The sequence below is a fragment of the Saccopteryx leptura genome, chromosome 5, assembly GCF_036850995.1.
Source record: "Saccopteryx leptura isolate mSacLep1 chromosome 5, mSacLep1_pri_phased_curated, whole genome shotgun sequence".
NCBI lineage: Eukaryota > Metazoa > Chordata > Mammalia > Chiroptera > Emballonuridae > Saccopteryx > Saccopteryx leptura.
The window spans coordinates 102,369,664-102,397,155 of NC_089507.1; the positions used below are offsets into that span (position 1 = coordinate 102,369,664).

Below are 27,492 nucleotides of genomic sequence, written 5' to 3' on the forward strand. Positions count from 1 at the left end.
CATAACATTCAGCATAAACAAAAAAGGGGAAATGTAGTGGAATAATCCATTGCATGGCCTTGAATGGGAACACAGCCAACAAGAAAAGAATGTTTTGCCAAGAGAATTGTTTTGTGACTTGAAGGCGGGTCACTGAAACAGGTCTATGTGACTGAAGGCAGTTGCTGGGCTTTTCTCAGTAAAACATTCTCATAAGATTTCTGTTCCTCTCAAGGTTATCCCTTGAAATAAAGAAAGGAATGTTGTGGGAACCATAGAAGCAATATCAATTACAGGTATTGATCGACTTACGACCTATGCAACGTACAACCATTTGACTTTACTACCACAATCACCAGCCACAAGTGCTCTGCGTCTGGCAGCACAAGCATTGCCCAGCTGGGCATACGACAGTGCGGACCAGTTTCTGGCAGCACTACTGTCTCTGCGTGCACCATTTCAACTGTTATCCCAGACTTGGTACAGCAATTTGTGTTTTGTGTCTTGGATATTTTTCATCAAACCCCTCCCAAGATGTCTACCAAGAGGAAATTGTCTTTGTCTTTGACTTAAAGATTTTTATAACATTATTTCACAGTACTGTACATATAGCCTACTCAACTTACGACCAAGTCCTGTTACAACCGGTCTGTCATAACCAATGGTGGTCATAAGTCGAGCACTAGCTGTAATGCCTTTTGATATTATATTGTTATTAAGCTATCATGCAGATGTATTCCATATATCTTTAAGTAAAAGTTATGCTTGATGCTATGCCAATTTCTCAGTAAACAAGCTTTTTAAAATTTTATGAATAAAAATAGGACACAGCATGAACTTGGCACCATTTGCCTGAGCGAGCGGTGGTCCTTTGCTAGTTCACAATAATTTTGTCTACTAATCTCTCTCTCTGTGCCCCGACTCATAACAACAGGGAGGAAAGGGTAAAAGGGGGTGCCAAAGGGAACACAGGGGTGGGGTGAGATATATTCAGTGGGACACTCGAATCTATGTAAACACAATAAATTAAAATCATAAATAAAAAAATTTTTTTTCAAAAAGAAACTATAACCTTATTCTAAAATTTATACAGAAATACAAAATAGAATAATCAAAACATGTTTGAAAAAGAACAAAGTTGAGAGCAATGAAAATTCAAACCATAACACACTCCCCAGAGTAGCTAAACTTAAAAGGTGTTGGCAAAAATGTCAAGCAACTATAACATTCATCAATTGCTTGTGGAAATATAACTAAGTAAAAACCAATTTGCAAAACGTCTGGCATTATCTATTACAGCTGAACATAGGCCTTCTTTATAATAATTCTCTGTATAACATAGAATTCTGTATAATAAATCATCCCAAAATCAGTGGCTTATGACAATAGCATCAATTCTCATACTCACTGATCTACAGATGTCTAAACTTCTGCTAATCTAAGGAGGGTTTGGACTGCATATTGGATTCCCATCTGCTCCACAAATATTTGTTCTAAGGGCCAAGACTAAAGAAGAAATAGCCACCTGAGACATGATTTCCTCATATGTATCATCTGAGCTCACGAGCCAAATCAAACTATACAAGTACCCTTAAGACTCCTGCTTGTATCAAGTCCACTCATACTCTATCAGCTAAAATAACTCACATGACCAAGAACAATATCAATAGGGAAAGAAGTAAACTTGGCCAGTAGTAAAATGGGGAAAGAGAATAAATATTTGTTGAAATAAAAATCCAAATTATCATGTCCAGCATGTCAACATGGTGTACACCCCCAAAAAATGATGCATATATGCACAAAGAAACATGAATAAGAATGTTCAAGCAGCACTTTTCATAATTGCCAAGAACTAGAAATAGCCCAAATGTCTAGCAACAGTACAATGGATAAAGAAAATGTGCTACATCCATATCTACATATACAGGTTTCCCCCACTAATTGCAAGAAGAGCATTCCTTATGAAACCTTTAATAAGCCAAAATGGTGAAAAGCAGAGTATCCCCTGCTTTTCAAAACATCACATTATTTCACCCTGCTACATTAGGACACTAATGGCATTTTATTTTATTTTTTTGTGAAAACAAGTACTAATGTTAGTCTTCTGTAAAAGTGGAGCAAAAACTTTCTGAAAGTGAGGGATGCCTGTATAACAATGAAAATGAAAGAATAAATACACACAAAATCAAGACTCTCACAATTTACTCCAAAGAAACCAAGCACAAAATCTTTCAATTTATATAAATTTTGAACCACTAAATAATAAACTTCGGAGATGTACCTTCAGATACAAAACTGTCATTGACACCAATTCAATGCCAACAGGAATCCCCAACTTGGAGTGCTACAAGGAAAGAAACTTCATTTAGTGCAAAACTGCTCAACTGTTGTACAGCACAGCTCTGAGGCCGCCCTGGTGCCAGGGCTCTCTCCAGTTAGCTCTGTTCCGCTCCTCCTTAGCCTACTCTGCTCCACTCTTCTCTGGCATAGTAATTCAGTCTTTCAGCTCAGCCAGAGAAGCATAGTCTTCATCAGAAAGGAAAAGCACATTCCCAGAACCAGAGAGAAACTGACTTATGTAAACAGAAGTCCCCATCCCTGGTCTCTGATTAGTCCATCCTTATGCAAATAAGGACTTCAAATCTTCACAGTGTGATTGATTCAAAATGCACTGTCCTGACTGGTCAAAATAGCGCTGCTCTGATTGATCTGTAAAGAAGCTAATGGAGATATAGCTTTGCAGCTTCCATTGGATGTGGAAAGTCTGTCCTATTGGTTGAAATAGGATTCCAGGAACTCCTTTATAAGGGCTGGCTTAGGTGGCAGAAACACAGTGCAGGCAGGCAGTTCAGTGCAAGTTTCTTGCTGAAATGCAGTATGCATGAGAGGTACCTGTGAGGAAATTGCTGCTAGGCTTTTTGGGTTTGTTTTGTTTGTGACAGAGAGACAGAGAGAGGGACAGACAGAAAGGAAGGGAGAGAGATGAGAAGCATCAATTCTTCGTTGCAGCTCCTTAGTTGTTCATTGATTGCTTTCCCTTGATGGGGGGGGTGCTTTTGAGAAAGACAAAACAACCGTCACCGGGCAGCCTCAGCGGATAACGAACGGAGACACAAAGACACCGTAAGGTACAGGAAGTGAGCTCCCATAGCCCGCGAAAGCCTCCCAAAGGGGCGTCTCGGAGACTTCGCATGCGCGTCTTCCGCATCAGGCCACGAGCCAATCCCGCGAGACTACTCGCTGGGGCATTGCGCGCGCCAGATTCCGCCGTCCAATCCCAGAGTGCCCAGCGGCATTGCACCTGCGCAGAGGCGAGAAGTGAGTGCCGCGTGGACGCCGGCCCCAGTTTGCGCCTGCGTATCAGCTTTCTCTTCAATAATTGGCTTCTACCTTTTGCGGGGGACACTACAGTTCAGTTTTCACTTTCTTTTCCCTCCTCCCTTTTCCTGAGGTCACGAGGTTTCACTTCCGGTTGCTAGTGCGGTCACTGGGATTCAACCTGTTCCTCAGGCCGTGGGCCATCTTGGGGTCGGTTCCTTTCTTTGAGACGCAGTGGGAGAAGGGACTCCTAGCTGACTGGCGCCACGGAGGCTACGATCTCCGAGAGCGTGGAAGTGGGGCCGTGTCCCTTCTGTCTGCGCCTTGGGCCCGCCCTGCAAGGCCCCGTCAGAGAGGGAGGAGAGGCTGCGACGTGGTGGGTCCTGCGCGCCTCTGTAGACTGGGGGGGGAGTCCCTCAAAGAGGCGACTCGAGGGCTCCCTTGACGGGAAAGAGGCAAAGAAAGCAGCTTATTAACAAGGTCCGAAAAGATCTGTCACATTTGACCGCGGGTGGTCGAGAGAAATGAAGCGTGTGTGTGAAGGAGCGGACAACATATAAAAGCATGGGGAAGAAACTGAAGGATAATTCTAAATTTTCAGGCGCCGCGGCAGCACAAAGGACAGGTAAAACTTCCCCGGTATGGACGCCTCTGTTTGTGGACCTCTTATAGACACCGGGAAGGAAGGAGGAGACCTAGCCCTCCAATTCACTGCTAAGGTGCATGACCTAGCTGCCTGGGCGTTTGTGGCTTGGCTCTTGTAATTAAAATTTTTTGAATTACGATTTGCATGCTTTTAATGAATGATGAATTACTAACAACATTCTTGCCTGATTGCCCTGCTCTGGCATGAGTGGGATGGGAAGGATCGGTGGTTTTCAGAATCGTTTTCTTTGCTGCTTTTTAAGTTCTTCTACCTTTACCACTTGTGGGCATTCTCAGTATCATCTTACTTTGCTCCTAGGAAGTCAGTACTTTACAAATTGGTATAGAGTTTCAAATTTTATATTTCCCCTGTTTGAGGTAGAAGTCTAGAACGGTTTAAGCATTTCCTTTGAGTTACTTACCAGAGGTTGGCTTTAACTTATGGACATTATAATAAATAATTAAAGCCTTGCTCATTTGATTTGGACCGGCTATTAAGTAGTTTTGTAAGGGTTCTTTATGAAACCGGAACCACACTTTCTTTCTGTAGAGATTTTATGGTAGTCCGTGACCCTTTCTCATTTAAAGTAGGTACAATTATTTATCCAGAGCAGGGGTAGTCAACCTTTTTATACCTACCGCCCACTTTTGTATCTCTTTTAGTAGTAAAATTTTCTAACCACCCACCGGTTCCACAGTAATGGTGATTTATAAAGTAGGGAAGTAACTTTACTTTATAAAATTTATAAAGCAGAGTACAGCAAGTTAAAGCATATAATAATAATTACTTACCAAGTACTTTATGTCAGATTTTCGCTAAGTTTGGCAGAATAAATCTTTATAAAACAACTTATATAGTTAAATTTATCTTTTTATTTATACTTTGGTTGCTCCGCTACCGCCCACCATGAAAGCTGGAATGCCCACTAGTGGGCGGTAGGGACCAGGTTGACTACCATTGATCCAGAGGGTGGGTTTTTAGTAAACTGAAGTAGCCCGAAAGGAATGTCCTAATAGGTTAGTACATGCAACTCCGCTGTTTGTCTGAGGGTAGCACCAATCCTCATTTTGTCCCCATTTTGTTGGAGAACTTGATAGATTAACCTTAAAATTTGAGGAAGAAACTTTAAAAAATCCTCAAATTTTATTTAGTCACCATTTATCTGTTTGAAATCCAAAAATTTAAATACACCTTCCGGACCCTATTTTTAGTCTCTCTGTAAGGTAAAATTAGAATGATACGGCTTGTGAAAATATATTCTAAATTTAAGTGTTGTGCAAGTATATGGTGTTATTGTAATAATATTAGTGATCTAAGGGCCCACAATGTTCCCCTGAAAAAGAATTAGAAGGGAAAAGGGTATGTATATAATATTTAATAATGTAGGATTTGAGATAGGTAGTAAGGCTACTCAGGAGAGTTATAACAAGCAGATATTCTCTAATAGTGTAAGAATACTCTTGTGTTGAAAAACTGCCTTCTAGAACTGGATAGCACTATACAATATGTTCAGTACATCAGTAAATAACTAACCCAGACTAGAGAATAATAAAAAAGTGACTGTACAAAATTATTTTAAGAAAGACGAAGAACAGTGTTTGAAATTTTGCATTTTCAAGACATTTGCCCAAATGTTATCTTTAAAATGAGCTGTATCGTAAGCAACTCCTGTAATCCAAACATAGTTGCTTAAATGAATTGAAATCGGCAGTACCTAAACACTTGCCCAAGACAAGACATAGTCATTTGTTAAATAAATGCAGTATGATATCTATTTAGTATAATTAAATAGATATAGCATCTATTTATCAAGTAAGTCATCCCATTATGAATGGATAGGTATTTTCAAGTTTTTCTCTATAACTAATGATGCCGCAGTGATTATCTTTTTTGCTGTTATTAACCACTTTATATGCTCATGATAATATTTCTGTAGAAATGATTTCCTGTGAGAATGCTGGATAATACTGTTAACTTGTCCTCAAATGATTGGACCCTTTTTATATTTACTCTCTGAAAAGTTGTGTTTTTATCTTCCTGCAAGCCAAAACTGGATGGTAACATTTCTTTAGTAGCTTACTAATTTTTCTAATAATTGAAAATAATATCTTATTTTAATTTTTATCTTCTTTGGGTAACAAGAAAGTTAAACATTTTTGACTGGGCCATTTTACTTGCTTTTGGTGTGGGGGGTAGGGGGCTTCTGAACTCTTCTTTGGCCCATTTATCTATTACCACACTGTTTTAATTATTGTAGCTTTATAATATATTTTGGTGCTTTATTTTGAAAAAAGCTTTGGGCTCTTCTTTTGCATTTTTCTTCCAGATGAAATTTAGACTCATCTTTTCAAGTTCAATAGAAAATCTTGTTGGGATATTGTTTGTGATTGCATTGAATTTATAGATTAATTTGAGAAGAGACATTCTTTTGGTTTTTCCTTCTAGGAGAATAGGTATGTCTCCTTGTTTCTTCTATTACAATTTTTGTTGTGAAATATACCATTTATGTGTACTGTAAAGAAAAATATATGTGTACTCAGCTTAAAAGAACATTGCAAGTACCTTAGAAGCCTTTTCTGGGTACCTTTCTCCAGAAGCAAAGTATTCTCTGCCATATTACCCTGGTCCTTCTGAATTTTGTGTTCATTACTTCCTTTCCTTTCTTTACAGATTTATCATATTATTTACTTTAACCTGTTTTTGAACTTTATTTAAATAGAATCATACTGTATATTCTCTGAATTACTTTTGTTAAATGTGATCCTGAGATTCATCTGTGTTGAAGCATATGTGCATAGTTTAGCAGTTAAGAAACTTTCTAGTCTCAGGACTCCCTCACTCTTTTAAAAACTATTGAGGGCATCAAAGATCTTTTGTTTGGGTTACATCAAAATTGGCCAATTTTAAATATATATGGCATTTTTTGTTACCTCTAAAAAATTAATAATAAACCTATTACACCTTAACATAATTAACATTTTTAATGAAAAACAACTTTTTCAAAACAGAAGAAGTTTAGTGACAAGAGTGGCTTTGTTTTACATTTTTACAAATACTTTTAATGACTACAGTCTTGTGTCTGCTTCTGTGTTCCAGTCTGTTGCAATATATTGTTTTGGTTGAGGTATATGAAGAAAATCTGGCCTCAACTGTGTATTTAGAAGTCATTTGCAAATACCTTTTCTTTCCTGGTGTTTTTTTTGTTTTTTGTTTTGATGAGCAGAAGTTCTTGATTTTAAAAATTTGCATTTCATATCTGTGTGCAGTTTGGAATATAAATATAGTTTAACTTTATTTTCATATGGGTAATCAGTTGTAGAATTACCATTGAATCCACTTTAGTTTGAAGTTTTGCTCATGGCAGATTTTTGAGTAGTGATATAATGCTTTTACTGGTTATGGGACTAAGATATTTTAAAATTTTGTTAATTGTGGTAAGTTAGATGTTTCTGGGACTGTTCATATTCTCTAAATTTTTCATATTGTCTGGCACGGAGTTGTGAACAGTGCCCTCTTACCATTGTTAATGTCTGAAGCATGTGTAATCATGTCTCCTTTTTTCATTTATGATACTGAATATTTTTGTTGTTTCCCCTTCTCCCTTTCATTTTGCCTGTAACCTGTCAGAATTATCTTTCAGTGAATTTTTTTGGCTGTGCTTATCTCTTATTAAATATTTCTTTTTTTGTGTTAATATATTAAGAAACAAAACATAGTGTTTTGAGATAGCAGTAGAGTCATATGTTTTAGATATGTATCTTAAAAAGCACCTGTTAGAGTTTTTTAATGTAATTTTAAAACATTTCAGCTGGGACATAAAAATGACCTGTTCACACTTAGTATAAATGCTCTTTGTGCTTTCTCTTTGTCATGTCTGTTCTGTATTTTCTCTTCTTTTTGGTTATTTTTTCAATACTGATTTAATATCTTTTATTTTCCTTATATACTATGAAAATTCTGAATTTTTTTATGAACCTAGAAATATTATGCATCTTTGACTTTTTCAAAATCAAAAAATAACTAATATCTTTACTTTTCTCTTAGACAATATAAGAACCTTAGAAGTTTAATTTTAACTTGCTTTATTGTCATATATTTAAATTTCTAAAATAAACTTACCAGACAGTAGGAGACCTGTTTGGAACTATTATGGTGTTTTGCAGTCAGTGCTTATGTACATTTCCCACTATTTTCCCACTGCTTTCTCTGTTATTCATTGCTTCTTTTATTTTTTAGACCATTCACCCAGGGCCATTTTCTTTCTACTTAAAGTTTATCCATTGGAATGGCTTTTGATGATGAACTCTCAGTTTCTGTGATAAACACTCTCAATTTACCTGAAAGTGTCTTTGTTTCACTGTCACTTTTAGACGTTTTTGATGAATATAGCAGTTTAGTTTGGCAGTTGTTATCTTTTAGTACAGCGGTTCTCAACCTGTGGGTCGCGACCCAGGCGGGGGGTCGAACGACCAAAACAGTGTCGCGACCTGCAGGTTGAGAACCGCTGTTTTAGTACTTTGAAGGTCTCATTCTTCTATCTTTTGGTTTTCATTATTACTATTGAAAAGTCAGCTGTCAATCTCTCAATACCTTTTTCTCTGGCTACTTTTTGTCTTTAGCTTTCTGCTGTTTCACTGTAATGTGTCTTTATCTTGCTTGGCATTATTTGACTTCTTAAATCTGATTAGAGGTGTTTTGAAATGTGTTTATTGGCCATTAATAATCCCTGAATTGTGAATTTCCATTTTTACATTTTGATTTATCTATATATTTTCTGCTGGTCTTTTGCTTTTGTTTTGTTTGTTTTCCATAGCTTCCTCAATGGAATGCATTATCAAACTTGTGAACTTTTGATAATCTAGTAAGTGGAGAGTGAACCTTGATAATAAAACCCTGGGGCTTGTCTTTTGGGAGAAGGGGTAGGATCATAACTGCTATTTCAGTTTTTTCATCATAATTAGTTTATTCAAATCTTTCTTCCATTTAGAGTGGTGTTGATAAGTTATATTCTTTCCGTTTTTAAATTTACCGATATAAATTATATGCGTTAATTTATCATTTTGGAGTTCTTTTCTCCATATTTTTGGCCATAACCTACTTTTTGTTCCTTTTGTTTAATTTTTTATTTTTTTATTGATTATATTTGCTAAAAGATTAATATAAATATATTTTAGAAGAACCAGGTTTTAGCTTTTATTAACTCAGTCAGCCTTTTGTTTTTAAATTTGGCATCTTTTTTTAAAATGACTATTTTTATTATAAGAAATGTGTCTGGTGGTCCTGGCAAGTTGGCTCAGTGGTAGAGCATTGGCCTGGCGTGTGGATGTCCCAGGTTAGATTCCCGATCAGGGCACACAGGAAAAGTGACCATCTGCTTCTCCAGGCGCCCCCACCCGCTTCTCTGTCTTTCTCTCTTCCTCTCCCGCTGCTATGGCTCAATTGGTTTGAGTGTATCGGTCTGAGTGCTGAGGGTGGCTCCATGGAGCCTCCGCCTCAAGCGCTAAAAATAGCTTGGTTGCAAGCATGGCCCCGGCTAGGCAGAGCATCTGCCCCAGATGGAATTGCTGGGTGGATCTCAGTTGGGGCATGGAGGAGTCTGTCTCTCTATCTTCCCTCCTCTCACTTGGAAAAGAAGAAAGAAATGTGTCTGGGGCATTTCCCTTAATATTTTAATAACACTTAGTTGGAGAACTAAATTCCTAGCTAGTATTCTGTGTGAGGACTCACTACCCTCTTTTGCATAGTGAAATAAACCCTGTTTAGTACTTTGAGTACATCTGCTTCCTCCTTAGGAGAAAGAATATTCAAGACTCTATCTTCTGAGGCCTGATTTGACCAGTCAAAGCACGTGCTTCGTCCTGTAGTTATCCACCACTTCTCTGTGAGCCACCTTTAGTGAACAGGCTTGTTCTTTGCCCCGGGCATTTGTGATAGAATATATCTAGGGGTGGCCATAATTTAAAAAACACACACATGCACACAAAACTTCATTATGGCAGGGATTAGGTGTCACCTTCTCTTTTGACATGTGTAATAATTAAGAGAATTCAAAGCAGGTCTTAAAATGCAGTTGTCTGTGAAAAATTTGTTCTTACGATTTTTTTTATAAAAGGGACAAAACTACTTAATATTTTGGTAATAAAACATTAGTGCAGCCATTTCATTAGGGAAAGATAATGTAATGCTAAAGTACAAATTAATAAAACAAGTTTGATGAAGAGCCAGAACATTAACATTTTTAGATACCGTATAAACTTTGAAGTGATTCTAATAAAAAATATGTAATTATGAATACAGAAAGTATGATCTCCCAAAAAAACTGTTGACTTTATAGCATAGCAAGAAAGAAAACTAAATTTGACAAATATAAGGTTATAAGCATCTATTTGATATGCAAAACTACTTTTTTGCAGTTAGATTGGATTTTGAGAATGTTAAAACAGTCTTCAAAAACTAAGCAACAGCCTGATCAGGTGGTGGCACAATGAATAGAGCACTGGTCTGGGACACTGAGGACCCAGGTTTGAAACCTCAATGTTGCTGGCTTGAATAAGAGGTCACTGGCTCAGCTGGAGCCCCCCAGTCAAGGTACATATGAAAAAGCAATCAGTGAACATCTAAAGTGACTCAACTATGAGTTGATGCTTCTCAGCTCTCTCCCTATCTGTCCCTCTCTCCTTCACTCAAAAAAAAAAAACCCCAAAACTAAGCCACAGTTAAATGAAAAAGGCAATTTCTGTCCCATTGAATATACCAAATGCCCAAAGCAAATTTATTTTAAATAGTACATAATTAATTTATATGATCTTTTTATGTAGCCCTGGCTGGTTGGCTCAGTGATAGAGCATTAGTTGGCTTGTAGATGTCCCAGGTTCAATTCCCGGTCAGGGCACACAGGAGAAGAGACCATCTCCTTCTGCATCCCTACCCCTCTCCCCCTATATATATTTCTCTCTTTCCCCCTTCCACGGCCATGGCTTGATTGGTTTGAGCACATTGGCCTTGGGCACTGAGGATGGCATCATGGCCTCCATCGGAGACTCTAAGAAGAGTTCAGTTGCTGAGCAATGGAGCAACAGCCCCAGATGGGCAGAGCATCGCCCCCTAGTGAGCTTTCCGGGTGGATTCCAGTTGGTCAGGGTGCATGTGGGAGTCTCTCTGTCTCCCCTTCTCTCACTAAAATAAAAAAAAATAATAAAGGAAAAAGATTCCTTATGTATTTTAATAATTTACTTTGTGAGTTCAGATTTTCCTGTTTTTATATGTATATATAGCACAGCACAGTAGCGAGAGTGATTCTCCAGAGTTTCCTGATTATATTTCCTCTAGCAAATGTGGATAGAGTCCAGGAAACATGTGGATGTCTTAGGTTAGTGGTTAAAATATGAGTCAAAATAAAGCTGTCCTTAGGTCAGGCCAAGTACTTCATTCTCTCCCCTCTTCTATTCAGTTTTATTTTTGATGAGTTTTATATTAGGCTGCATTACTTAGTGGGAGGGACTAGCATCCCCATCACAACCCCATGTGCTGGTGACACCAGCATCTCTTGGGGATCTGTGAAGTATCCAAAATCATATTCATTAGGCCTTTTATTATTGTCAATTATACAACAAACCCTCATGACTGTAGCAAGTTAGTTTACTGGAAGATAATGGGAAAGCTAAATAGGGGCACTGAGTTAGAATAATTTGGGGTCACTGTAGTAAAAAGACGTGGATTTCAGATTAGGTATGGGATATACAATCTGATCTTGTTAGTGGGTGCATGCAGACAGGAACCTCCAGGAAATTGATGTTTGGCGCGATCTTTGTAAAATAACAAACCATCCACCCTTGGTTATTAGAGAAACAAAGGCACTCAGCTCGCTTGTCCTGCCCTCTGACCAGATTTCGGCTCCCTCTGCAGGTCTTGCGCCCCTTGGGGTTGCAGTCGTGGCAGCAGTCACGGTTGGCAGTCCTCTTTGAGATTTAAAAGGCGCCGCCCCATGCTGCCTGGTACAGCCCAAGCCAGCGCACTGACTGTCACTGGCAGGGCATTGGCACAGCCCCCGCCCCCACACACCATGAGGTGAGGACCAGCAGGCCCCCACCCCCTGTTCTGGCTCCCCTCTGCTGCCCAGGTGCTTAAATGCCCTGTAAGCTGCCTACTAGAACAGGAGATGCAGAACAGACTGGGAGAAGGGACAGACTAGATGTCCTACCTACATGACATCTTTAATGAGTGACTTTGGTGGGACCACCAAGATGAGACAGGTGATGACACACCCCATACATGGTTGTATGGTACTTAAAGGATTACAGAGTACCTTTGCTTCTATCTCCTCATCCGATTCTGAGTGTGGTAGGGAAAACCCCTGCAGAACTGCTGGAAAGATGGCATCACTTCTTGTAGTGTTTCTGTGAGTGTGTACTTAGAGTATTTTAGATCATCTTTTGAAATTTAAAACGTTCCAAATGGGCTTTGCACTTCAGATAACAGCAATGGGTATCTTGGGGTTTATTCCTTCTGTGCATTACTGTTTTGGCTTACGGGAAATGCTATTTTTGGTTTTCTCTACTTTGTTTTTATTTAATAAACTAACTTGCTACTACTTAGGACTATGGGAGATCTTGTTTTCCAAAATGAAAATAGCTTTACTTCCTTCAGATTACATTTATGCTTATGTAATATTTCAGATAATAGTACATAAAGCTGTAAAAATGATACAAAAATTACCTGTACCCACCCAGAGACGACCTGAGGAGACTACTGAGTATCTATGTCAGCGGTTCTCAACCTGTGGGTCGCGACCCACAGGTTGAGAACCGCTGATCTATGTACTACTAGACACTGTTGGACACTGGGGGACTTTGGTGAATAAGACTGAGTGTTTACCTCTATGAACCTTACATTCTAGTGGGGAAGATAGACCCCCAAAAAGTAAATTGATAAAATAATTGTAGTTATAATGAGTGCTTTAAGAAAACACCTACTCTAGGTGGGGTGATCAGAGGTTTATCTGAGTGCCTGGCATAATTTCTAGATTACGCTAAGGGAAGAGAGGGAACTAAGCCATGGGCCAATTAGGAGAGAGCATTCCAGTCAGAAATAACAACCAGTGTAAAGGCCTGTAGAGAGAAAAGAGCTTGAATGAGATAGATCAGTGTAGCTAGAACTTAGTAGTGACTTGGGAAGGTGGATCAAGGTGAGTGTAGGAAATTAGCAAGGGGCGGATTTCACATGGCTGTGACAGGAGTGTGCCTTGCATCTGAGGGCAACAAGAAGCCACTGAAGGATTTTAAGTAGAGAAATGAAGTGATTAGAAAAACAAATTGATTCACTCATTACATAAATGTTCATTGAAATGTTACTTTGTACTAGACACTATTCTGGGCACTGGGGATACAGCATAGAAAAGGAAAAATTCCCTGTATCCATGAATCTAGTGGTGGGAGGATAATCAAATAAACAAGAAAAAAATCAGATATTGATAAGAACTATAGAGTTATGCAGAAGATGATCGTTGTTTAAATTGTGCTATAGACACACTTTTTCTGTAATCTGCTTGTCTTTCCTCTAATTTATGGTTGCACATTTGTCTTTTATTAAATGAACAGCATTCTTTTATTTGGGGACATACTAACTTTGTTTTTAAGATTAAATATGGCAAATACAATAATGCATAAATAAAAAAATACTGTACAGCAGCAAAAATTAAATATTATAAGGCATCAGTTGGGAAAAAGCTATATAGTAACTTTGTTTTAAAGGTCTGACATGTGGCTCTTCTATCTCATTCCCTACCCCAGCAGCCCCTCTGATTTTTTTTTTTTTACTTTGACCTAGTAGTGTGGTTAGTTTATGGTTTTCCTATTTATTGAACCATTTCTTAAATTCCTAGAATGACTGTAATTATTTCTGTTATTGTTTTAATATCCTGATGGATTCTCTTTCAGTATATGTATTTCAGGACTTTAGTGTCAATATTCCTAAGAGATGGGTCTGTAGTTTCCTTTATGTGCCTTCTTTGTCAGATTTTAATATTATAAAAAAGGATTGTGAAGCTTTATTAGGAACAGATAAGTAGCATAAGTACATATTCTTTCATTCGCTTACCGAATACATACTAAACACCCATTGGGATAGATGCTGGGTAATTAGAGGTGAATAAAACAGACATGTTTTCTGTCCTCATAGAGCTTGCTTTATTAGGGAAATAGACATTAATGAAGTCATGAATATATAATTATAAATCAAGTACTTTGAAAGAAAAGAACAGAGACTATCATTGAAAATCTAGGTGTTCTTTTTATGTAGTTGAGTATATGGTCATTGAGTACATATACACTAAAAGCTAATTATTTTTAACGCTTTGAGTAGTGAGTTTTTTGTTAATCCTTTGAGTGAGGATGTACATGAACGTTCATACTACTCAGGGTTAAACTAATCAAGTACTTATTGAAGGTTGAATGTGTAATTAGGTCTGTGGTTAATACACAAGTAATTAAAATGAAATCTTTATTAAAAAGTTAAAATAAAAAATCATGGGCCCTGGCCAGTTGGCTCAGTGGTAGAGCGTTGGCCCAGCATGTGGATGTCCGGGGTCCGAGTCCCAGTTGGGGCACATAGGAGAAGTGTCTGTCTGCTTCTTCACCTCTCCCCCTTCTCTCTCTCTCTCTCTCTCTCTCTCTCTCTCTTTCTCTCTTTCTTCCCATCCCACAGGCATGGCTTGATTGGTTCAAACACATCAGATCCAGGCATTAAGGATGGCACTGTGGAGCCTCCCCTTCAGGCACTAAAAATAGCTCAGTTGTAAACATGGCCCCTGATAGGGTTGCCAGGTGAATCCAGTAGGGCAGGGGTCGGTAACCTATGGCTCGCGAGCCAGATGTGGCTTTTTTTTTTTTTTACAGAGTCAGAGAGGGGGATAGATAGGGACAGACAGGAAGGGAGAGAGATGAGAAGCATCAATCATCAGTTTTTCATTGTGACACCTTAGTTGTTCATTGATTGCTTTCTCATATGTGCTTTGACCGTGGGCCTTCAGCAGACCGAGTAACCCCTTGCTCAAGCCAGCGACCTTGGGTCCGAGCTGGTGAGCTTTTTCTCAAACCAGATGATCCCGCGCTCAAGCTAGTGACCTCAGGGTCTTGAACCTGGTCCTCTGCATCCTAGTCCAATGTTCTATTCACTGCGCCACCTCCTGGTCAGGCAGATGTGACTCTTGATGGCTGCATCTGGCTTGCAGACAAATCTTTACTAAAAAAAAATGTTAAAAATATAAAACATTCTCATGTATTACAATCCATTCATTTCCTACCGCTCATGTTCATGGTTGTGGGTGGCTGGAGCTAGTCATAGCTGTCTTCCGGGACAACACCAAATTTTTATTGGATAATGTATAATGTACATGGGTCGTTGTATGGCTCTCACGGAATTACATTTTAAAATATGTGGTGTTCATGGCTCTCTCAGCCAAAAAGGTTCCCGACCCCTGCAGTAGGGGCACTTGTGGGAGTCTCTCTCTCTCTCTCTCTCTCTCTCTCTCTCTCTCTCTCTTTCTCTCACTTGGAAAATAAGAAAAAAATAAAATAAGTAAAATGATAATGATTGGCCTGGCCTATGGTGGCAAAGTGAATAGAGTGTCGATCTAGAGTGCTGAGGTCACCGGTTTGAAACCCTAGACTTACCTGTTCAAGGCACATATGATACATACAACAAGCAAGCAATGAACAACAAAGATGAAGCAACTGAGTTGATACTTCTCATTCCCCCTGCCTTTCTCTGTAAAATCAGTAAACAAAATCTTTAAAAATATTGGAGAACAAATTATTTTTTATTTTCTGTTGCATGAGGTTTTAGAACTGTTTCTGTATATTTCTGTTTCCAAATCTGAAATCCGTTTTTTGGTGCATGCTCTAGTTTTTATGCAATTTTAACTTTGTTACAGTTAATGGCATGCATTGGTTTTTAAATTGGAGTTAAATGGCAGTGACTCTTGGATTGAACATAATCACAAGGCAATTAATATTTTACAAACATCACTTTTACATAATTGTAGTTGTTTTTAAGTGTAAAAAATAATTATCTGCTAAAAACACCCTTTTATTTTAAGATTGAATCATGGCTTCTTCGAGTAGGCGTAAATGTAAGAATAGTCCTGACACCTTCTGTTATATATGTGGCTGTTACACACTTCAACGTCAAAGGCGCAATATTTCATCATTTGTGACACGTGCATATATTGCCTATTTTCAAGTTCCCCTTGGTGCTCAAGACAAGAATTGGGCTCCTCATATTGTGTATCATAATTGTGAGGAAATGCTTTGTGACTGGACAAAAGGAAAACGCAAAGGAATGCCTTTTGGTATTCCCATGGTTTGGTGTGAACCTAAGGACCACAGCAGTGACTGTTATTTCTGTCTGATCCATACAAAGGGCATCGGCAAGAAAAAACGGCATATGATCGCATATCCTAATATTCTTTCAGCAATACAACTTATCCCACACTCTGAGATGCTCTCGGTCCCAGTTTTCAGTGGTTTTATTTCTTCAAAGGATGAAAAAAGTGAACATGGTGATCAAGTGTATTTTGATTAGATGCATGAGGAAATGGTTGTAGAATCTGAAGGGTCTTCTTCTTATGCCAAGCAGTCATTAACCCCTCAGCAGTTTAGCCAACCCGAACTGAATGACTTACTTAGTAAGAGATTTGGGCCTATCAAAGAAAGCAGCTGAGTTATATTAGCCTCCAGGCTTCAAGAAAAGAATGTACTTCACCAGTCAGCTAAAGTATCCCATTTCAGGAAGCATGAACAAATTTTTGTGGACTTTTTTTCCAAAGACAAACACTTTGTTTACTGTCATGATATCAGTAGTCTTCTCAGCCAGCTAGGTGTTACCACTTATAGTCCAACAGAATGGCGGCTATTTCTTGACAGCTCTAAATGGAGTCTGAATTGAGTTCTCCTTCACAACGGTAATGTTTATGCAGCGGTTCCAATTGGTTATTCCACTCATCTGTGAGAAGATTATAATGACATAATCTTTGGTATTTCCATTTGTTTTCTGCACCTCTGCTATTTCCATGAGAAAAGCATGTCCCTGCTAATTTATGGTTGAAGGCAGATGAGGGATATATGGATCAGCTGAGCTAAGCCTAATTCAGCCAACACTAGAAATGTGAGTAACAGTAAATCTTTGTGATTATAAGCCACTAAGGTTTGGGATGGTTTGTTGCTAAGCAATAGTTAATTGGCCCTGGCCGGTTGGCTCAGCGGTAGAGCGTCGGCCTGGCGTGCGGGGGACCCGGGTTCAATTCCCGGCCAGGGGACATAGGAGAAGCGCCCATTTGCTTCTCCACCCCCCCCCCTTCCTCTCTGTCTCTCTCTTCCCCTCCCGCAGCCAAGGCTCCATTGGAGCAAAGATGGCCCGGGCGCTGGGGATGGCTCCTTGGCCTCTGCCCCAGGCGCTAGAGTGGCTCTGGTCGCGGCAGAGCGACGCCCCGGAGGGGCAGAGCGTAGCCCCTGGTGGGCGTGCCGGGCGGATCCTGGTCGGGCGCATGCGGGAGTCTGTCTGACTGTCTCTCCCCGTTTCCAGCTTCAGAAAAATACAAAAAAAAACCCAAAAAACAAGCAATAGTTAATTGACACAGATAAATAATAAAAAGATTAGGAGTTAGGGAACCACAATTTTCTACAGGTGATGAAAAAAAATGTTGCCAAAGAGTAGATCAGGTGTGGGCACACTAATGCCTGCGGTCTTACATACTGTATTATGCTTCACCAGCAGAGTTGAGTATTTGTGACAGAGACTGTATGACTCACAATCCTAGAATATTTACTGTTGGAATCATTATGAAAACACTTGCTGACCTCTTCAAATAGGTGAAAAACGTAACCTAAAATCCCAATATAAATTTAAAAATAAACTAATACATCACTTCCTTACCTACTATGATGACTATAATCAAAAAGATAGATGTCAGCAATGATATGGAGAAATTAGAACTTCCCATACACTGCTGTTGAAGGACAGTCGAGCAGTTTCTCAAATGCTTAAACATATATTTACCATATGATTTAGCAGTTCTCCCAGGTATATACACAAGAGAAATGAAAACATGCCCACACAAAAACTTATACACTAATGTTTCTAGCAGCATTATTCATAATAGTCCCAAAGCAGAAACAACCCAGATGTTTATGAATTGATTACTAGGTAAATAAAATGTGGTGGTATATCCATAAAATGAAATATTATTTGGCCATAAAAAGAAATGAAGTACATCCTACTACAGTGTGTCCATAAAGTCATGGTGCACTTTTGACCAGTCACAGGAAAGCAACAAAAGACGATAGAAATGTGAAATCTGCACCAAATAAAAGGAAAACTCTCCCAGTTTCATACCTATTCAGTGCAGTTCAGTGTGGGCTCACGCACAGATTTTTTAGGGCTACTTAGGTAGCTATCCCGTATAGCCTCTACAGACTTGTCACTGACTGATGGCCTATCAGAATGGGATTTCTCCACCAAACTGCCGGTTTCCTTCAACTGTTTATCCCACCGAGTAATGTTATTCCTATGTGTTGGCGCTTTGTTATAAACGCACCGATATTCACGTTGCACTTTGGTCACAGATTCGAATTTAGCAAGCCACAGAACACACTGAACTTTCCTCTGTACCGTCCACATCTCGACTGGCATGGCTGTAGGCTGCTCTGCTGTATACAGGGTGTCGCGTCATCATCTGCGCATGCGCACATGCCACATCATCCTACAAAATCTGGGAGGGTTTTCCTTTTATTTGGTGTAGATTTCACATTTCTATCATCTTTTGTTGCTTTCCTGTGACCGGTCAAAAGTGCACCATGACTTTATGGACACACTGTATATGAATGAATCTTGAAAACATGCTAAGAGAAAGAAGCGAGTCACAAAGACTACATATTGCATGATTTTGTTTATATGAAATGGTCCACTATAGGCAAGCCTGTAGAGAGAGACAGCAAGTAAATTACTAGGGAACAACGAGGGGTGAGGAGGATGACTAAGGGTCCAGGGTTTCTTTTGGGGGTGATGAAAGTGTTCTAAAAATGATAGTGGTGATGATTGTACAACTCTGAATATTCTAAAAGCCATGGAATTGTACACTTTAAGTGAGTGAACTGCATACTGTGTTAATTATGTATCAGTCAAGTTGTGTTAAAAATAAATTAATGAAGCATAGAACTTAAGAAAAAAGACCACAAAGCAGAAATACAAGAGTTCAAGAAAGAGATAGCCAGACAATATAGGAGGATATGAAGTGGGAACTAGCAGAACAGAAAAGAAATGGAAGAAAAAGATGAAACTCTTTCAGAAACATTAAATTATGAAGTATACATGGGAGAGAAAGTACCATGGTAAATGACACAAAGGTAGAAATGAAATCTTATGTATATTTAGCCACAGTTTTAAAAATAAGAAAAAGACATGAGAAGTAAAAGAAAACATTTTTTTTTTTTTTTTTTTTGTATTTTTCTGAAGCTGGAAACGGGGAGAGACAGTCAGACAGACTCCCGCATGCGCCCGACCGGGATCCACCCGGCACGCCCACAAGGGGCTACGCTCTGCCCACCAGGGGGCGATGCTCTGCCCTTCTGGGGCGTCGCTCTGCCGCGACCAGAGCCACTCTAGCGCCTGGGGCAGAGGCCAAGGAGCCATCCCCAGCGCCCAGGCCATCTCTGCTCCAATGGAGCCTTGGCTGCAGGAGGGGAAGAGAGAGACAGAGAGGAAGGAGGAGGGGGGGTGGAGAAGCAAATGGGCGCTTCCCCTATGTGCCCTGGCCGGGAATCGAACCCGGGTCCCCCGCACGCCAGGCCGACACTCTACCGCTGAGCCAACCGGCCAGGGCCAAGAAAACATTTTTTAAAAGTTAGTAATGACATAATGATATAGAAGACAGCCAAAACAGTTGTGAAATTTGCAAAACTGGAGCCTCCAAAGAAGAAATTCAAAACCACGCAATAAAACGAAGTATAATTCAAGGTATTTTCTTAATAATAAAAGAGATTTGAATCTACCTAATGAAAGGGTGCATCATATTTCAAGGAAAATTGGCACAGCACTGAGACATATTCTGGTAAAAAGAAGTTTGAACTGGCGAAAGATCCTGTAAGGGAAAGAAAAGTAGGTTGGTGGCAGAACAGAAACACTACCAGGAAATCAATAAACCACATACAAGCTACTCAAGAAAAAGTGTGAGCCGATGATTTTTTGTTTGTTTTTTTTTTGGTTTTTTTTGTTCTGCCAAGTTGTCCTTTGGGTATAATGACTCTTGATGAGTAGCTTTTGGACATTCAGGACTTCAGATCTATAAGTCTTTCTTGTGGAAACAACTAGAGGACAAACTCCAGTTGATCAGTAAATGAGAAGAAAAGTTTCAGCCAAGGAATTAACCATTAAAATACTAGAATTAATTAGAAGGTATTCCTAGGGGTCACTGTCTTTCTAATTTTAAAGAGGAAATTTTTATGTTTTACCATCTATTTTTGTTGGTGAAATTGCCTTAATTTTTTATTTTTAGTAGGTACAAAATCTTATATTGGTTATATTAATTTCAGGTATACAAGATAGTGATACGACATTTTAGTATATACTTTACGACATGATCATCCCACTAATTCTAGTTAATCATCTGTCACCATGTAAACTTAATCACAGTATTATTGACTATATTCCCCTTCCCCTTTTCATCCATCCTCTCACCCACTCCCTTCTGGTAACTATTGGTAACTATCTGTTTTTGAGTCTTGAGTTTTTGTTTGTGTTTTTATCTTTTTAAGATTCTACGTATAAGTGAAACCATATGGTATTTTTCTTTCTCTGCCTTATTTCACTTAGCAAATACTAGGTCATCCATGTTGCAGATGGCAAGATTTCATTCTTTTTTATTGCTGCACAATAATTTCATTGTGTGTGTGTATATTTCATATAATATCCATAGTTTATATAAACTATATGCACACATACCTCCTCTTTCTTACCCATTCATCTATCCGTGGACACATAGGTTGCTCCCATATGTTGGCTGTTGTAAATAGGGGTACATATGTTTTCGAATTACTAGTTTTGTTTTCTTTGTATAAACACTCAGAAGTGGAATTGCTGGGTTGACTGTCATTTTCTGGTTTCTCTGTCAAGGCTGTGGTAGCCTTACATAATATGAGACGATTTTTCTGTTTTCTGTTCCTGAGAAAAATTTGTATGTGTAAGACTCTGGGCCTTATATTTATATGCCTATAACAATTAAGCAACTGTATCAATTATGCAATACTGTGCCTGGCCTGTAATGGTACAGTGGATAAAGTGGACCCGGGATGCTGAGGTCACAGGTTCAAAACTCAGGAGTTGTCTGGTCAAGGTACATACAAGAAGAAACCGCTACAAATTGATGCTTTCTGATCCCCCCTCCTTGCTCTTCTCTCTCTAAAATCAATAAATAAAATTTAAATATATACATTTATAGTTATATTCTGGTTTTTTATTTTTCTTAGGTAGGTTTTGATAAATTGTATTCTAGGGCAGGGGTCCTCAAACTACGGCCCGCGGGCCACATGTGGCCACCTGAGGCCATTTATCCAGCCCCTGCCGCACTTCCGGAAGGGGCACCTCTTTCATTGGTGGTCAGTGAGAGGAGCATAGTTCCCATTGAAATATTGGTCAGTTTGTTGATTGAAATTTACTTGTTCTTTTATTTTAAATATTGTATTTGTTCCCGTTTTGTTTTTTTACTTTAAAATAAGATATGTGCAGTGTGCATAGGGATTTGTTCATAGTTTTTTTTTATAGTCCGGCCCTCCAACAGTCTGAGGGACAGTGAACTGGCCCCCTGTGTAAAAAGTTTGGGGACCCCTGTTCTTGGGCATTCTTCCATTTTATCAATTTAATTTTGTCATACAAATTTTCTGTTTTTCATGTTTTAGAATAAATCACACCCCTTTTTATTCTTAATAGTTTTATCTGCTTTTAAAATTTTTTTACTTATGATGTATTATTTTTTCCTTTTTTTCTCCTACTCTCTGCTTCTGTTTTTTTTTGTTTTTTTTTTCATTTTTCTGAAGCTGGAAACAGGGAGAGACAGTCAGACAGACTCCCGCATGCGCCCGACCGGGATCCACCCGGCACGCCCACCAGGGGCCACGCTCTGCCCACCAGGGGGCGATGCTCTGCCCATCCTGGGCATTACCATGTTGCGACCAGAGCCACTCTGGCACCTGAGGCAGAGGCCACAGAGCCATCCCCAGCGCCCGGGCCATCTTTGCTCCAATGGAGCCTTGGCTGCGGGAGGGGAAGAGAGAGACAGAGAGGAAAGTGCGGCGGAGGGGTGGAGAAGCAAATGGGCGCTTCTCCTGTGTGCCCTGGCTGGGAATCGAACCCGGGTCCTCCGCACGCTAGGCCGACGCTCTACCGCTGAGCCAACCGGCCAGGGCGATTTTATTTATTTCTTTCCCTTATTTTTTTTTGAACTTCAGTTTCTCTACTTCTTAAGTTTTTGAATTAACTCTTTAGTTTGTTGGTTTTCAAAGGTTTTTCTTCTCTAATATGTATTTTTAAAACTAACAGGTTTTTTATAGGTATTTTAGAGACATCTAAGTTTAGCTAGGTGTTGTTTTCATTGTTCAGTTTAAACCTTTTCAAATTTTATTATAATGTAGTTTTAGCTTATAAATTATTTATAAGTAAAGTGTTTTTCTTTTAATTTCCAAACATGGGCTTTTGAAATTAATATTTTATGATTACGTTGTAATTTTTACTGGATTTTGGTCAGAGATTGTATTGTATATAATATCAATATTTAGTACTAGACACATTTTAAGTATAATATATAGTTTGGGGAATTTTGGTAAATGGTATTACTATGAGAGGATAGGAAGAAGTATATTTTTATATATGTAGGGGAAGGTGTTTTTCATTAAAGGAGTATCTAAAGTTTATACAAGTATTTTATTTAAAACATGAAGATATACAAGAAGACAGCTAAAGTTGAAACTGTTCACCTAAGAGACTCGAAGCCAGGGTTGCTGGCTTAAGCAAGGGGTCACTGGCTCAGTTGTAACCCCCCAGTCAAGGCACATATGAGAATGAATCAATAAACAACTAAAGTGAAGCAACTACGAATTGATGTTCCTCATCTCTCTCCCCAGCTCCCCCTTCCCGTCTCTTAAAAAAAAAAGGAAAGAAAATGGTCACTTAAGAGGATTGAAAATAGGGTTGCCCTGGGAGATCGAGGGGCAGTGACCTATACACCTAGTGGTATTTGGTTTATATTAGTGTATATGCTTTTTTAAAAAAATTTATTGCCCTGGCCGGTTGGCTCAGCGGTAGAGCGTCGGCCTAGCGTGCGGAGGACCCGGGTTCGATTCCCAGCCAGGGCACACAGGAGAAGCGCCCATTTGCTTCTCCACCCCTCCGCCGCGCTTTCCTCTCTGTCTCTCTCTTCCCCTCCCGCAGCCGAGGCTCCATTGGAGCAAAGATGGCCCGGGCGCTGGGATGGCTCTGTGGCCTCTGCCTCAGGCGCTAGAGTGGCTCTGGTCGCAATATGGCGACGCCCAGGATGGGCAGAGCATCGCCCCCTGGTGGGCAGAGCGTGGCCCCTGGTGGGCGTGCCGGGTGGATCCCGGTCGGGCGCATGCGGGAGTCTGTCTGACTGTCTCTCCCTGTTTCCAGCTTCAGAAAAAAAAAAAGAAAAAAAAAAAATTTAAAAAAATTTATTATGTTTGTATAGATTCTAGTGTCTCTCCGAATGCATCCCCCACCCACGTGTTCCCCTTAAAATCCCCCTTGCTCTGCTCCCCCCAATGCACTCCCTCCTTCCTTAGACATGGAATGGGGGGAAAGTGTGCAAATCAGACTATATAAAACTAATGAGGGACATTAGTTGTGTGTATATATATACACACACAACGGTATTTTGCCCTTGTGCCTTGGAGGGAGATAAAGTTTATGAGTATGTGGGAATCAAGCAGTCAGAGGCTTTAAATACCTTATATTTTTTAAGTTTTAAGTTTTCACAGAAGTTATTTAATTTTTGTGCTTCCTTTCTGATAAATACTAGGATAAATGTTTCTTTATGGCAACAAATTATAAAAGAATTTGCTAAACTTTTTGATACGGTGCCCAGTGCCTCATACATACTAGACCTTCACTCAGGCAGTTTGTAGAGTCACAGTGTTAGAACTGAAAGGAGCCATAGAAAGATAATTACAACTAAATGAGGCCTTAGAATAAGTAACTTAACAAAGTTTATAGTTATTGTGCTTTTAGCTGCCAATAAATGTGACTTAAACAATAAGGGACATTTATTATTTAACATATCAAAAGATCCAGAGGCAGGGCAGCTCCAGTTAGTTCACAACATTCAAGGACTTCATCAAAGATTTATTCTTTCTATTTCGTTCCATCCTCGGTGTGTTGGCTAATCAATCCCATTTTAGGTACAGAGAGTTCCAGGCTACAAACACATCTTCAGACAATGCCCTAAGGCTAGAAGATAAGTCGGGGAGAGGGCATCTTTTCCTCCTGTTCTTTTGTGTAAGAAACCTTTCCCAGAATTCTCTTTTTAGAATCTATTCAAATGTCATTGGCCAGACTGATTCATTGTTTACTCCTAAAACAATCACTAACCAAAGAGAGCAAAATTACCATAATGAGTTTGGATTAATTATGATTCACACACATACTCTGCTCCCAGGCCTCTCCTGAAGCATGAGATCACCCAATACCTAAACAACATTGTTTGTTTAGGGAAGAGAAGGAAAAGGGACATTATTATTGGTGAGGCAGTCAAAAACACACAAAGGTGTCAGAACAAGTTAGTGATAGGCCTGCAGTAGAATCCGAATACCCTGATTTCCAATTTATTTCTCCCCTTTTTACATAAACTATTTTCTTAATGAATGAATGTCATCAATATTACTACTTTTTCTAAAGAATCTTCACTACATCCACACAATTCTGCCCCATACCCTTTTGGGAAAAATAATGTAGTATTTATTATATAACCATATATGAGATTTTTTTCTTGTAAAGTATATAGAATTCTTCTAATAATAAGTGACCTGCAGTTCCTTGCATATATCTTGTTTCTACCTCTGCATTTGCTCCTACTTCCATTGCTGAGAAAACATATACTATGCTCTTTGTTGGCTTATCATTTGAATACTATTCAGATTTCAATTCAAGTATCAGTGCTCTCTGAAACCTTTCTTGACATCAATGAAATGGTTGGTTGTACTATTATGTACTCACTATGTCGTGTTCTGGATTCTCCTGCACATTTGTAATACTTAGTTTTTTTTACAGGCTTGTCTTTTGTAGTCTAATAGTTTTGATTATAGATATTTTCTCCTTTGTTTATAAGTCCAGGATATAACAATACTGGGTATGTAATACCACTAATTTTTTATTTTTATTTATTATTTTTTTAGCTAGAGAGCAGAGGAGAGGGACAGACAGAAAAGGAGAGAGATGAGAAGCATCAACTTGTCATTGCAACACTTAGTTATTCATTGATTTCTTTCTCATATGTGCCTTGACCCGGGGGCTCTAGCCAAGCCAGTGGACCCCTTGCTCATGCCTGCGACATGGGCTTCAAGCCAGTGCCCTTTGGGTTCAAGCCAGTGATCATGGGGTCATGTGTATGATCACATGCTAAAGCCGGTGATCTTGAGGTTTTGAACCTGGGTCATCAGCATCCCAGACCAAAGCTTTATCCACTACTCCACCACCTGGTCAACCACTAATATTTTTGTTTAATGAATGGATGAATCCTATGACTAATTTGGGCGTGGGGAGAAATTTTACTTGTGTTCTATTCAATTTTGCTATTTCTAACCAGTAGAACATGAATGTGGTTCTATAATTTCTTCATTTTGAAGCATTTTTTTCATTGTTATTAGCATAATTTATTTCTATGAACAAAATATTCTTTAAAACTTAAAAAAATAGTAGAGGAAAAGCATTTTATTTATGTGTGTTACTGTGAATAGAGCATATTTAGCCCTCAGTTCTGGAGAGTTAGTTGTCAAAGGAGGTATAAACATTTGAGAATCATATCTAATACAAATTAGATGCTCAGCAAACATTTGTTTATAGAGTAGATATGCTGTAAATAGAACTATTCACGTTATGATTTAATTTTTTCTTTTTTCATTTTAGCATTTATGATATTAAAAAAGAACAGGACTTTGTCTAGAACTCTGGGAGTATAGTTGGTGAAAATGAATTAAAACCATCCTCTCAGCTACATTCTCTCTTAGAGAAGACCAAGACAGGGGTCATATCAGAAAAGAGTGGGTATTAAACTAAATACATGGGTATTAAACTAAATACAGTAAGTTATTACTAATGAATTCAAAGTGGACCAGTATAAGTTTTAAATTTTTAATTTTAGTCATGTAAAGTGAAAGAACTTTTAAAAATTATAATGTCCAGCCTGACCTGGCGGTGGCGCAGTGAATAGAGCATCGGACTGGGATGCGGAGGACCCAGGTTCGAGACCCCAAGGTCACCAGCTTGAGCGCGGGCTCATCTGGTTTGAGCAAAATGTACACCAGCTTGGACCCAAGGTTGCTGGCTCGAACAAGGAGTTTCTCGGTCTGCTATAGCCCCACAGTCAAGGCACATATGAGAAAGCAATCAATGAACTAAGATGTCGCAATGAAAAACTAATGATTGATGCTTCTCATCTCTCTCCGTTCCTGTCTGTCTGTCTCTATCCCTCTGTCTGACTCTCTTTCTGTCTCTGTAAAAATAATAATAATAATAATAATAATGTCCAATAGCTACAAATTTCTTATAATCATTAGTCCATAATTAATAAGTGATTAAGTATTTAAATTACATCAGAAAAGGTATTTAAGAAAAATAGTCACATTCCTCTATTTGTGTTTTATTTTTAAATTATAATTCATTTTACTTGATTCTGAAGTGAGGTCATTTTGTTTATTTAGTACTCATTGTTTTGTATACTAGTTAGACTCTTAGATAGAAGTAATACATGCTTGTATAAGAAAAGCCTAAATGGTATTAACATGTATAAACTGAAAAGTGTAAGCTCCCCTTTTATCCACTTCCCAACCTCAATAGCCATTGGTTTAAACACTGTTAATGATTTTTTTTCTCATCTTTCTAGATTTTTATCTGCACACTTTCAAACACATAATTGTATTTTTTTAACCAAAATGACATTATGTAATGCATGTTATTTACTCCATAGTATATAATAGGTATCTTTATATGTCAGTAAATGAAGATTTACTTTATTTAGTGGATGTAGTTCATTTCCCTTTAGGCAAATTTAGGCAAGTTAGATTATCTCCAGTGTTTTTGCTATTGTGGATTCTGGTACATGGAACAGTCTTGTACATGTATTCGATGCATTTATGCTAGTATTTCTGAGGATTAGATTCCCAGAAATAGAATGGTTATTCGGTATGTGCATTTAACTTTTTGTTAGGTCCTCCCAAATTGTGCCCTAAAAAAAGTTGTATTTATCTTAAACTGGTAATTTTTTAATATCTTAAAAG

The 27,492-nt window shown here is 38.7% G+C and overlaps 1 protein-coding gene across 3 annotated transcripts in view; it reads left to right on the plus strand.

The window, feature by feature from the left end:
• Nucleotides 1–3,067: 3,067 nt before the first annotated feature.
• The window catches only part of TASOR2 (transcription activation suppressor family member 2), an 86,262-nt gene continuing 61,837 nt past the window's right edge, over nucleotides 3,068–27,492 (plus strand). For 2 of the 3 annotated variants that reach the window (XM_066385650.1, XM_066385651.1), the window contains exon 1: nucleotides 3,068–3,922. In XM_066385650.1, the coding sequence (XP_066241747.1) occupies nucleotides 3,862–3,922 (61 nt within the window). In that variant the 5' untranslated portion in view covers nucleotides 3,068–3,861. The remainder of the gene's footprint in view (nucleotides 3,923–27,492) is intronic. The other variant, XM_066385652.1, reaches the window with a different exon arrangement.